General features: G+C 41.3%; 1 protein-coding gene and 1 long non-coding RNA gene across 2 annotated transcripts in view; both read right to left on the bottom strand.

Moving 5' to 3' along the window:
* The window catches only part of LOC308169420 (E3 ubiquitin-protein ligase TRIM39-like), a gene marked incomplete at its 5' end in the record, with an annotated part of 12936 nt that extends 10131 nt beyond the window's left edge, over positions 1-2805 (bottom strand). The window contains one exon of the mRNA XM_080544102.1: positions 2724-2805. Coding sequence (XP_080400228.1) covers positions 2724-2805 — 82 coding nt within the window. The remainder of the gene's footprint in view (positions 1-2723) is intronic.
* A 1370-nt stretch (positions 2806-4175) lies between these two features.
* LOC308169141 lies at positions 4176-6698 on the bottom strand. The gene is made up of 3 exons (XR_013937743.1): positions 6587-6698; positions 5039-5236; positions 4176-4260 (listed from the first exon to the last, which is right to left on the bottom strand). It is a non-coding gene; the product is annotated as an uncharacterized lncRNA (long non-coding RNA).
* Positions 6699-13574: the final 6876 nt, after the last annotated feature.

The following is a 13574-nucleotide window of genomic DNA, read 5'->3' as shown; positions in this document are numbered from 1 at the left end:
CCTTCATTTAAAACAGAAAGGTTGTGTTTAGTTCAGTGGAAAGAGTCAGTCGGTCCTCACTCTCTTCTCTTCAGATTAACAATAGTTGATGTATATCCACTACAATACTTCTGCGAAAACTTTTAATGAAAACTGTACAGCACAATATTAACATATTATACAGTGTGAACATATTCAAACAGTATTTCGAAAGAAGTATGCATTATTTGGTGTTAATTCATCTCCATAGCACACTGCCTGTAAGAAATCTACTTGGGAGTACTTTGACTTTCACCAATGAACAGGAAGCTATTTGTGGGGGGAGAGGAGCGGAGAGGGGAGGAGAGGAGTGGAGAAGGAAGGAGAGGAGAGAAGTCTAAATCTACTTAGGAGTGTACATGCGAGTGTACTACTTCCACCTATGAACAGGATAAGATCAGCATTCTGTTACAGGGTGACGTCCCCACTCCCTCACCTGGTGCATTTGAGCAGTGTAATGGCGCCCCCTACGGGCCCTCCAGTGTTACCTGCATTGGCCTGGAGGGTTTCCCGTCCTCTGGTCAGCCAGGGGGCTATTCCACGTACGTTGGATTAGTATATCCGCGATTAAAATAAAAGCCTCGTTCAGGCAACTTGTGATTGGGATTCAAGCCTCAAGTGATTCCTCGAACGAGAATCAGCCTTGTGTCATCAGTGTTCACAGAACACCGGTTTGGAAATACTCGATTTGGGTGCGTGCTCGCAGACATAAAGAGCCCAGAAGAGCCGATTGACGAAATGAAGATACTAATAATAATTTACAAGAACTGACACAATTACAATGGTGTTTGAAGCCTTTCTGACTAGTAAATGATGTTCTTCTAAATGGACCCTGGATTTGGCATAGATACATTTTTTCTTATGATTACTGATGGATAGATGATTCACTTAGACAGATATATATATATATTGTAAATCGATTTGCATGAAGGCTTCGGTTAAATGTAAAAAAAATAAACATTAAATTAAATATCGAACCGGCAACCTTCGGACCTTTAGCTGGCTGCCTTTACCCCTGCGCCAAACATACCACTATGAAGATGTCAATGCAAGTTGATAGACATACCTATTTTTTTACACTTTTTTATTAATCTATCTATCTATCTATCTATCTATCTATCACACTTTCAAAATATCAAGTTATCTATCACACAATCAAACTATCTATCTATCACACTTTCAAAATATCAAATTATCTATCTATCACACAATCAAACTATCTATCTATCTATCTATCTCGTAAAAAGTGGGAACTAATATTTCCTAAAAGACACTTGACAGAACTGTTGTTCGGGATGTAGTTTCCGCCTGTGAGACATGTTTGACACACATATGACCTAAACCAGCCTGTAAACCTGCTCGCTACCACGTTTGTTCTGAAGGATTGGTTGCATAGCAACCAAGCAGCAAATTATTTGAGCCACATTGATGGAACGGAACGCGAGCTGAAATTAGCGCCCGGATCGGATTTAATCAGCTTTGTATGAACAGGCCCCAGGCCTGTTCAGCTCCAAGTGAACCAGCAGTGGCATGGCGACTGACTACAGTTGATGGGTATTGGTGATTCATCACAGAGGATAGTATATATTCACAGTGCATGAGTCAGGTGACAGAACATCTCAGATTATTTTTATTGGTTTAATAACATAACACCTCAGATTATTTTATTGGTTTAATAACATAACATCTCAGATTATTTTATTGATTTAATAACATAACATCTCAGATTATTTTATTGGTTTAATAACACAACATCTCAGATGATTTTATTGGTTTAATACATGATTTTCCAGGGCATGACTGATGGAACTTCAATCAGTGTGAATATTTCCTTAAAGACAACCACAGAGTAAAGACATATACAATTCAAATAGTTTACATAAAGAAAATAATTTGACTGAAGACAATGATTAGAATTAGATGTAATGATATGCTACTGTGGAATGAGTGTACAGACAATGTTGTCAAATGATTAGGGTTGTAGAGATCAATAGACTAATTAATACTTTAGCTGACAATGTAAGTACTGACACTGAATCATCTATACATCAGTCCAAGAACTTAAAGTTTTAATTCCCACATCTGAGAGGGTGGATGGTTTGGGGGGGGGTGGAGGTCTGGTTTTGGAGGGTGGAGGTCTAGTTTGGGGGGGGTGGAGGTCTGGTTTGGGGGGGTGGAGGTCTGGTTTGGGGGGGTGGAGGTCTGGTTTGGGCTGGTGGAGGTCTGGTTTGGGGGGGGGGGGTGGAGGTCTGGTTTGGGGGGGTGGAGGTCTGGTTTGGGCTGGTGGAGGTCTGGTTTGGGGGGGGGGTGGAGGTCTGGTTTGGGGGGGTGGAGGTCTGGTTTGGGCTGGTGGAGGTCTGGTTTGGGGGGGTGGAGGTGTGAGTGGGGCGGGGTCTGGTCAGACACACTGGGAAACATTAGGAATTAGTTATTTGTTTTAGGGGATGATAAACAACACAAAGAAAAGAAAAAAAGAACAAATCTATGAGGTTCCTTATTAACGAGGTTCCTAAATGAGGTTCCTCTATCAGTCATCTGAGTACACACCTCCATTTGCTTTTCTTCCTCTTCCAGAGATCTGTGTGGTTCTCTTGGTTTGTGTATTTTCTTTATTCATTGTCTTTCTCCTGTAGTTCTTTACCAGTCTGCTGTTTGCTGTGCATCTCTGAGCTTTTCTTTCAGTGCCTGAAGCTGTTTGTCTTTACCTTCTAGTTGTTGTTTACTCTCATCTCGTTCCTGCCTCAGCTTCTTTACTTCTACCTCTAGTTTTTCCTTCTGGTCCTCCATCACTCTAAGACGCTGATCCCTATTGAAAAATCCTGCGGAAGATATACAATATTAATATTTTGTGTGGAAAATAAAACATATATTATTATTTGCACACACAGAAACTCAGCAATATAGGGTTAGGGCAACATATTATTCGAGAAGACTTGTTTGTGTTTCCCATTTAAGATTATTAAGATTATTTTTGAAGAGAGTCTCTGGAAATACCGAATTTTCAATGTTTTGAATCCTTGGGAATAGGGTGCCATGTCTAGATATTGTAGTGGGTTCATCGTCTCCTGTGATTGGCTGTCATTGAAATACCACAATGTGAGGTCAAAGCAACATAAAGTGCAGTAGTAATAACTCACTTGGTTTGGATTCATTCTGTTTTAAAGAAAAATCTAGACCTAAATGACATTGGAAAACCAATAAATACATCTAAATACATTCCTATGTAATGGGTTATGCAGCTGTAGTCAGAAAGCTCCCACTGGCGTGTGCCTGTGTTAACCATGTATTGTGGAAGTAGCACGATAACCAATTCACTGGGTAGCTGTTACCCTAAATGCTAGTTTAGCTGTTACCCTAAATACTAGTTTAGCTGTTACCCTAAATACTAGTTTAGCTGTTACCCTGAATCCTAGTTTCCACATCAGGGTGCTGACCCCTTACTTCCCCCATCCACGTCCACCAGCCCAGCCCTGCGTAGCTTCAGATGCCAGCTGATGCAGGTGCTGTCTGCTGAAGGTTGGGATGAAATTCATCCTATTACTGTTTGATTTATACAAAGTAAATAATTACCTCCTGTAGAACTGTCCGACTGCAACCTCCCACCTCGTTGTTTGGTACCTGTACTGTAGCAATGACAAATAAAGTCCATTCCATTCCATTCCATTCCAACAGAAAGCAAAATTCAGAAATTACTATACATCAAAACCAACTTTATGAAAAAAAAAGAATTCATAAGATAAGCAGACATGATATTCTTATCTTACAGATGTTGTTGGTGATCTCCTCAGTGACCAGAAAAGTAAGAAATACTGACATGACAAAACTCACACCTCAAAGTCATGCTGCTTACGTAAAGATTCCCTTCAGACTTATTCACCTTTTCACACTTTGATTAAAATACTATAATTTGATGAACAATACTATGAGGTTAACGAACGCTGACAAATAGATCAATGGGCTGTATGTTCAGGTTTAACTAGTTTAGGCTGTATGTTCAGGTTTAACTAGTTTAGGCTGTATGTTCAGGTTTAACTACCTGAGGCTGGAGGTTCAGCATTTTCAGAATGTCCTTGACTGCTTCATCATTGCGTTGACACTCCAGTAGTCCGTTGTTCTCATGGAACAGACAGTCCACTGTGAGTATGACATCATCTCTGGTCACTAGTCTGCTGCTGTCAGGTGTGGTGTAGTCTTTCTTGAAGGTGTGGTGCAGCAGCACCAGAATGACTGGTTTACCTGTCACTAAGTGGGACGGATGAAAAACATTATGTTTACCACCCGTTGCCGATAATAAAAGCACTACTGTAATTCATGATTCAAGCAACCCAATCTCAAAATTACTCCATTCTACGTACATACGAAAGGCGGAACATTGCATGAGGACTTTGCTAACGATTGCTAATTGTTGTTTCTTATGCTAATATTTGTCAATGCCTTTCCCTGAGAACATACCTTAACCTTAAGCACTAGAAGTTAATGCCTAACCTTAACCACTCTAACCCTAAACTTAACCATAACCTTAACCACTCTAACCCTAAACCTTACCCTAACCTTAACCACTAGAAGTTAAAGCCTAACCTTAACCACTGGAAGTTAATGCCTAACCTTAACCACTCTAACCCTAAACCTAATCCTAACCGTAACCACTAGAAGTTAATGCCTAACCTTAACCACTCTAACCCTAAACCTAATCCTAACCTTAACCACTAGAAGTGAATGCCTAACCTTAACCACTAGAAGTTAATGCTATAGTTAGACATTGTGAGAGGCTAACTGCCTTAATGCTAAATACGCTACTGAAAGTTATCTGAATTACGACTTGTTAGTATCTTGAAATTCGCGTAACTCTCAGGTAACGTATAGTTTTTAATGTATCTTACAGCACCACAGGTGGTCAACGTTGTTATAGCTAGATGATATGTTCACACAGAACTCTATATCTAGGTCAACATATCATTGACATATCTAGATCAACATCATTGACATATCTAGGTCAACATAATAGGACCTTATAGGTTACCTGGGATGTCCTTTAGTGCTGCCTCAATATCAGTCCCAGCACTGCTGATGATTGGACAGAACGCCATGATGACATTACTCTCCCCTAGTGACGTCACCTTAGTTAAGCCGTTGCTGGTGAGGCGTTTCATGAAGGCCTGATCAGCTTCCAAGGTGTTGCCAGTTACAATAGTGAAACATCTGTCCATACTGGGCTTTTCTGCAAGAGGATAATATTTTAGATATTATTATTAAAGATGAAACTGTTACACTGTAAACACTGTGTGTGTGTGTGTGTGTGTGTGTGTGTGTGTGTGTGTGTGTGTGTGTGTGTGTGTGTGTGTGTGTGTGTGTGCGTGCGTGCGTGCGCGCGCGCACAAAATAAGTTTCTGGCCTCATTAGTCTTACCTGCTTAAATAAAGGTTAGATCAACTATGAGATGAGACAACAGACATACTACCTTTGTGCTTTGGGTGTCTAGAAAGGCACTATATAAATTAATTAATGAATTATTATTAATAAATACGATCAGGCATCAGGTAAGTCAAATAGAATAAAAACATAATTGTTTGCATTTGAGGCAGATCAACAACGTATGTTCAATATGCGCAAAAGCATTACAAAAATGTGATCTGCCTCAATGCAAACACATTTTTTTTTTATCAGTATTTGCACTTCTGGTTAGATGCTAAACTGCATTTCGCTGTCTGGGACTTGACAATGACAATAAAGTTGAATCTAATCTAATAAAAATAAAAATCTGCACGTTAAGTTAATTATGTACCGTTTATTTGAAATGGCAAGCCTGTTAGCTTCACTTTCACTTTCGTTGAATTCGAAAGCAACTTCAGTGCAAATTTAATGTCTCGTAAAGACACAATTAAATACAATTACATTTGGAAATACCTATGGTCCTATTACTGGATAAATTCCAGTAATTCGCATGTGTATGTAAAGAGGTAAACCTTGATAACTTTTGAACCATACATGATAGAACCATGGGGTTTGAACCATTGTTTTTCTCATACAATTCTGTATGTTATGGATACATTATTATATTTACTTATTTATATGATTTTATCTAAAATAATCTAAAGTGAAAGCAAAATTATGTGTGAACACCCTACATGGCACCTTACATGGCATAGTGACGCCTAGTGGTAGGATGGTAACATTACAAGCAGACATAGATTTCGAAAGGAGTGTTAACTTCAACACTCCTGCTGATTCACTTTGTACTCAACATTCAGATTGGAATATTGAGCATATGCCGCTTAATACAGCAATATGGTATACATGTAAACGCAGTCAGTGAGACCAAGGCCTCTTTTGCGGGTGCGCCCTGCCGACAATAAAATTCAACTTCTAAACAACGCATTGAATATACAACACAGTAAAATACAACAATTAACACATCATATAAAACCACAACATTACACTGTATTTAAACAACATCTGTTGTCAGCATTATCGTCTGTTTCTCTCAAGCACACAAACACAGAACACAATAATGTCCGATAGGCTACTGTTTCTGTTTCTCACTGTGTGAAGTGAAATATTGACCGCTTACCTTTACTCATCTTGATGACCTGTACTTCCGATGAGAGATTATTAAATTCAATCTGTAGCCTATAACCGCTGTTACGTTTCATAAAACTACGGAGTGTTTGCTCTTAAATAGACCGAGACCGAACCAAGTCAAGCAGGAAATCGAAGTCGCTTTCACTTTCACTTTTACTCAGAACGGTCAGACCAAACTCTATTGTCTGTCTGGTGAGATGTGAGCTGTAATGATATCTGTAGAGACTCTGACCCTAACTGATTAGCCTATATACGGACGTGCCTCCTGGTGATGTAGTCAGTTGTGATGTAATCAGACAGCACATCAACATAGCTATAGCTTCATGTAAACATATTTATTTAATCATTGCAGATTATTTATCTGTGGTGAGTGAGTGTCAGATCAGTCACTCAGTGTGTGCGTGTGTGTGTGTGCGTGTGTGTGTGTGTGTGTGTGCGTGCGTGCGTGCGCGCAAGTGTCAGATCAAGTGTGTGTGTGTGTGTGTATGTATGTGTGTGTGTGTGTGTGTTTCTGTGTGTGTGTGTGTGTGTGTGTGTGTGTGTGTGTGTGTGTGTGTGTGGTACCTGTCCTTAATGTTGAGGACGTGGGCCCTGTCCTTAATGTTGAGGACGTGGTTCCTGTCCTTAATGTTGAGGACGTGGTTCCTGTCCTTAATGTTGAGGACGTGGTTCCTGTCCTTAATGTTGAGGACGTGGTTCCTGTCCTTAATGTTGAGGACGTGGTTCCTGTTCTTAATGTTGAGGACGTGGGCCCTGTTCCTGTCCTGCTGCTGTCCTGACTCCTTGCTTGGAGAAACTCCTCAATGCTCTGCCCTTTCAGACTGTCTGCATGGGTGAATACAATGACAGTGTGTCCCCAACAACCCTCCCCAAACATGTCCTCCATTCGCAAATATTAACGCAAATATCTAATCAGCCGATCACGTGGCAGCAACTCAATGCATTTAGGCTTGTAGACATGGTCAAGACGAGCTGCTGAAGTTCAAACCAAGCATCAGAATGGGAAAGAAAGGTGATTTAAGTGACTAATGTGGCATGGTTGTTGGTGTCAGACAGGCTGTTTTGAGTATTGTAGTATATTTGTCCTGACTGTGGGGTTAGGGCAAGGTATTTATGACCCTTTTGCCAAAGCTCCTGGCCTGGCCTCTCCCCCCTTTTCACACCCCAAGCATCTGTAGTGATTGTGGTAGGATCACTGGTAAATATTTGCATACGTAAAGACATAAAGACCTTCACACAAGAGCAGAGGGCTCTCTTATCCAGCCCAGCAGATCACCAGCCCAGCCCAGGCTCCAGCTGTTGGTATATGTATACCTTGTTTTGTACTTTAATTAAATCGTCTTAAACTCAATAACTGTTCTTTGATTCATAACCAATAAGGTAATATACAACAGTATTTCAGAAAGTGTTGATCTACTGGGAATTTCCCGCACAACCATCTCTAAGGTTTACAGAGAATGGTCAGAAAAAGAGAAAATATCCAGTGAGCGGTAGTTCTCTGGGCGAAAATGGTGGTGGTGTAATGTTTCCAGCACCTTGTTGAATCTATGCCACGAAGAATTAAGGCAGTGCTGAAGGCAAAAGAGAGGGTCCAACCCGGTACTAGCAAGGTGTGCCTAATAAAGTGGCCGGTGAGTGTATGTATGTATATAGATATTATACTCATATAAGGAAGAACTTCTGACTCAATATAGAATAAAATAAGAAGTAAGAAAGGTATAAGATAGATGACATCACATGAAATAGTGAAATACAGATGATTAAAGGTAGCAAGTGAATGAATGAATGAATGAGTGAATGAATGAATGGTCTTTATTGTCATTGCTACAGTACAGGTACCAAACAACGAAATTTAGGAGGGGTGGCTCCCCTGGTGTTAGGAAAAAAAAAAAAAAAACGTTTTAAAAAAATCACAAGAAAGGAAGGAGCTGGTTTACATAAATAAAGGCTATGTACACTATCCACTGTACTATACTGTACAGATAGACGACTAGGGTTGTCATATTGCACAATAGTGTTATTTCACATTTATTTAAAGTGTCGCAGTTTGCAGGCTTGAAATGTACATATTTGTGCCTCAGCACTACACCTGATTTTTTCAGTCCAGCAGCTGCCAACAATCCGTCCAGACTGTCCAGGGCCCAGAACCTAGGTCTTTGCTGTGTTCAGGGCCTGGACGGCCCTGTGGTAGAAGCTGTAAGTAACACATATCAGGACACATCATCGATAACTGGCCATTCTTATACAGGTAAATACACTGTCTTACTAAACCACCTGATTGTCATTGTAACAGCGCTGGTCTCAGGGAAGAGGTGACATGGCAGGATGACATCATCACCTTCATCAGCCTCCACATGTTCTGTATTGGTGAGTTTAAACTCATCTGTTGGTGAAGGGAAACACTTTCAACATCTCACATCCATACAGGCAGACCATTGACAAGTGTATCATGCATGTACTGTACAGTATGCACACACATAGTTCTGTATTAAATACTGTATATTCATGCAAGACAAGCAGCCAATGACATTAACATGAGGCAGTAACGTGACCTACTAGGAACTCTGGACTCTGCCATTTTCTCTGCATAGCATCTGTTGGAGAGCATTATTACCATCATCATCATTGATATTGACACCCTCTATTCATCAAGAGCATTTAAACAGTTGTGCCGGGCTGAAATTTCTTCTTCTTTTTATTTTTTAAAGGTTGTTTTTTTCTGAGTAGGGCAATCCCACTCATATTTTTCATTTTATTGGATAGAAAAAGTGAAGATAGACAGGAAAGTAAGGGGAAGAGGGCATGGCCTGGACCCATGCCAACATATATGTGTGCACTGTAGAACGCGTGTTAGACCACTGAACCACCCCAGGCCATAGGGCTGTCATTTCTAATCACCATTTCAAATGACCAATCAAAAGGGTGCCCAAACAAATAGCACCCCTATGCCACAAATGCTATAAACAAACTATCAAACGGAAACAAATGCAGCAACATTTGACCAACCCAAAAAAACAGCCAAACAATGAACTTAGTCAAAATAATACTTGGATTATTGAATACGGGAATGAGGTGTGTCCATCAGTAAATCAGTGATGTAAGTGAGTGGATGTGTGGAAGTGTGAATGCAGGATGTTGATGTGTAAAATGATAAAGCCACAAATTAGAACTGCCATAACAGAAAGGTGTCCATATGGAGAGAGGTCTCCTAGATGAATGGGGAGTGCCTGCAGAGACCCACAGACAACTGCCCACACAGCCCGTCACACAGTAAACGCATACATGCTGCCAGGCCTTCATTTAAAACAGAAAGGTTGTGTTTAGTTCAGTGGAAAGAGTCAGTCGGTCCTCACTCTCTTCTCTTCAGATTAACAATAGTTGATGTATATCCACTACAATACTTCTGCGAAAACTTTTAATGAAAACTGTACAGCACAATATTAACATATTATACAGTGTGAACATATTCAAACAGTATTTCGAAAGAAGTATGCATTATTTGGTGTTAATTCATCTCCATAGCACACTGCCTGTAAGAAATCTACTTGGGAGTACTTTGACTTTCACCAATGAACAGGAAGCTATTTGTGGGGGGAGAGGAGCGGAGAGGGGAGGAGAGGAGTGGAGAAGGAAGGAGAGGAGAGAAGTCTAAATCTACTTAGGAGTGTACATGCGAGTGTACTACTTCCACCTATGAACAGGATAAGATCAGCATTCTGTTACAGGGTGACGTCCCCACTCCCTCACCTGGTGCATTTGAGCAGTGTAATGGCGCCCCCTACGGGCCCTCCAGTGTTACCTGCATTGGCCTGGAGGGTTTCCCGTCCTCTGGTCAGCCAGGGGGCTATTCCACGTACGTTGGATTAGTATATCCGCGATTAAAATAAAAGCCTCGTTCAGGCAACTTGTGATTGGGATTCAAGCCTCAAGTGATTCCTCGAACGAGAATCAGCCTTGTGTCATCAGTGTTCACAGAACACCGGTTTGGAAATACTCGATTTGGGTGCGTGCTCGCAGACATAAAGAGCCCAGAAGAGCCGATTGACGAAATGAAGATACTAATAATAATTTACAAGAACTGACACAATTACAATGGTGTTTGAAGCCTTTCTGACTAGTAAATGATGTTCTTCTAAATGGACCCTGGATTTGGCATAGATACATTTTTTCTTATGATTACTGATGGATAGATGATTCACTTAGACAGATATATATATATATTGTAAATCGATTTGCATGAAGGCTTCGGTTAAATGTAAAAAAAATAAACATTAAATTAAATATCGAACCGGCAACCTTCGGACCTTTAGCTGGCTGCCTTTACCCCTGCGCCAAACATACCACTGTGAAGATGTCAATGCAAGTTGATAGACATACCTATTTTTTTACACTTTTTTATTAATCTATCTATCTATCTATCTATCTATCTATCTATCTATCTATCTATCACACTTTCAAAATATCAAGTTATCTATCACACAATCAAACTATCTATCTATCACACTTTCAAAATATCAAATTATCTATCTATCACACAATCAAACTATCTATCTATCTATCTATCTCGTAAAAAGTGGGAACTAATATTTCCTAAAAGACACTTGACAGAACTGTTGTTCGGGATGTAGTTTCCGCCTGTGAGACATGTTTGACACACATATGACCTAAACCAGCCTGTCAACCTGCTCGCTACCACGTTTGTTCTGAAGGATTGGTTGCATAGCAACCAAGCAGCAAATTATTTGAGCCACATTGATGGAACGGAACGCGAGCTGAAATTAGCGCCCGGATCGGATTTAATCAGCTTTGTATGAACAGGCCCCAGGCCTGTTCAGCTCCAAGTGAACCAGCAGTGGCATGGCGACTGACTACAGTTGATGGGTATTGGTGATTCATCACAGAGGATAGTATATATTCACAGTGCATGAGTCAGGTGACAGAACATCTCAGATTATTTTTATTGGTTTAATAACATAACACCTCAGATTATTTTATTGGTTTAATAACATAACACCTCAGATTATTTTATTGGTTTAATAACATAACATCTCAGATTATTTTATTGATTTAATAACATAACATCTCAGATTATTTTATTGGTTTAATAACACAACATCTCAGATGATTTTATTGGTTTAATACATGATTTTCCAGGGCATGACTGATGGAACTTCAATCAGTGTGAATATTTCCTTAAAGACAACCACAGAGTAAAGACATATACAATTCAAATAGTTTACATAAAGAAAATAATTTGACTGAAGACAATGATTAGAATTAGATGTAATGATATGCTACTGTGGAATGAGTGTACAGACAATGTTGTCAAATGATTAGGGTTGTAGAGATCAATAGACTAATTAATACTTTAGCTGACAATGTAAGTACTGACACTGAATCATCTATACATCAGTCCAAGAACTTAAAGTTTTAATTCCCACATCTGAGAGGGTGGATGGTTTGGGGGGGGGTGGAGGTCTGGTTTGGGAGGGTGGAGGTCTGGTTTGGGGGGGTGGAGGTCTGGTTTGGGGGGGTGGAGGTCTGGTTTGGGGGGGGGGGTGGAGGTCTGGTTTGGGGGGGGTGGAGGTCTGGTTTGGGGGGGGGGTGGAGGTCTGGTTTGGGGGGGTGGAGGTCTGGTTTGGGGGGGGTGGAGGTCTGGTTTGGGCTGGTGGAGGTCTGGTTTGGTGGGGTGGAGGTCTAGTTTGGTGGGGTGGAGGTCTGGTTTGGGGGGGGGGTGGAGGTCTGGTTTGGGGGGGTGGAGGTCTGGTTTGGGCTGGTGGAGGTCTGGTTTGGGGGGGTGGAGGTCTGGTTTGGGGGGGGGGGGGGGTGGAGGTCTGGTTTGGGGGGGTGGAGGTCTGGTTTGGGGGGGTGGAGGTCTGGTTTGGGCTGGTGGAGGTCTGGTTTGGGGGGGTGGAGGTGTGAGTGGGGCGGGGTCTGGTCAGACACACTGGGAAACATTAGGAATTAGTTATTTGTTTTAGGGGATGATAAACAACACAAAGAAAAGAAAAAAAGAACAAATCTATGAGGTTCCTTATTAATGAGGTTCCTAAATGAGGTTCCTCTATCAGTCATCTGAGTACACACCTCCATTTGCTTTTCTTCCTCTTCCAGAGATCTGTGTGGTTCTCTTGGTTTGTGTATTTTCTTTATTCATTGTCTTTCTCCTGTAGTTCTTTACCAGTCTGCTGTTTGCTGTGCATCTCTGAGCTTTTCTTTCAGTGCCTGAAGCTGTTTGTCTTTACCTTCTAGTTGTTGTTTACTCTCATCTCGTTCCTGCCCCAGCTTCTTTACTTCCCTGTCTTTTTCTGCAAGCTGTTTGTCTTTACCTTCTAGTTGTTGTTGCAAAAGCAGAGCCCTGTTGTACATTTTGTTAAAACATTGTTGCTTCTGAATATAGATACATTACATCCTTGACACATCCATATCCGGTTCACATAGTTAATGGACTGACTTATATAGCGCCTTATTCCAAAGCGCTTTACAATGGCCTCTCATTCACCCATTCACACACACATTCACACACCAATGGTGGCAAGCTATCATGCAAGGTGCCGGCCCGCTCATTGGGATACATTTGGGGTTCAGTGTCTTGCCCAAGGACACCTTGACACATGGCCAACCGGAGCTCGAACCACCGATCTGCCGACCTTGCGATCATTAGACGGCGGCTCTACCTCCTGCAACACAGACGCCATAGTTCCAGCCTAGACAGAAAAACTGAGCTCAGGTAACCAAATGTCCAGACCTAACAGCATGGACAGCCTTTGTGCACCATTAACTAACCAAGTAGGGGGTGGAAACCAAACCAACACAACCACACATGCATGCACGTGCACACACACACGTGCACACACACACACACACACACATGCACACACACACACACACACGTGCACACACACACACACACACACACGCACACACACACACACACACACACACACACACACAGCAGCTGGCCTGTTACAGTAGGC

The sequence above is a fragment of the Nansenia antarctica genome, assembly GCF_963989245.1.
Source record: "Nansenia antarctica genome assembly, chromosome: 13".
NCBI classification, from domain to species: Eukaryota; Metazoa; Chordata; class Actinopteri; order Argentiniformes; family Microstomatidae; genus Nansenia; species Nansenia antarctica.
The sequence above is the reverse complement of the archived record's forward strand: the minus strand, read 5'-3'. Positions and strand labels throughout refer to the sequence as shown.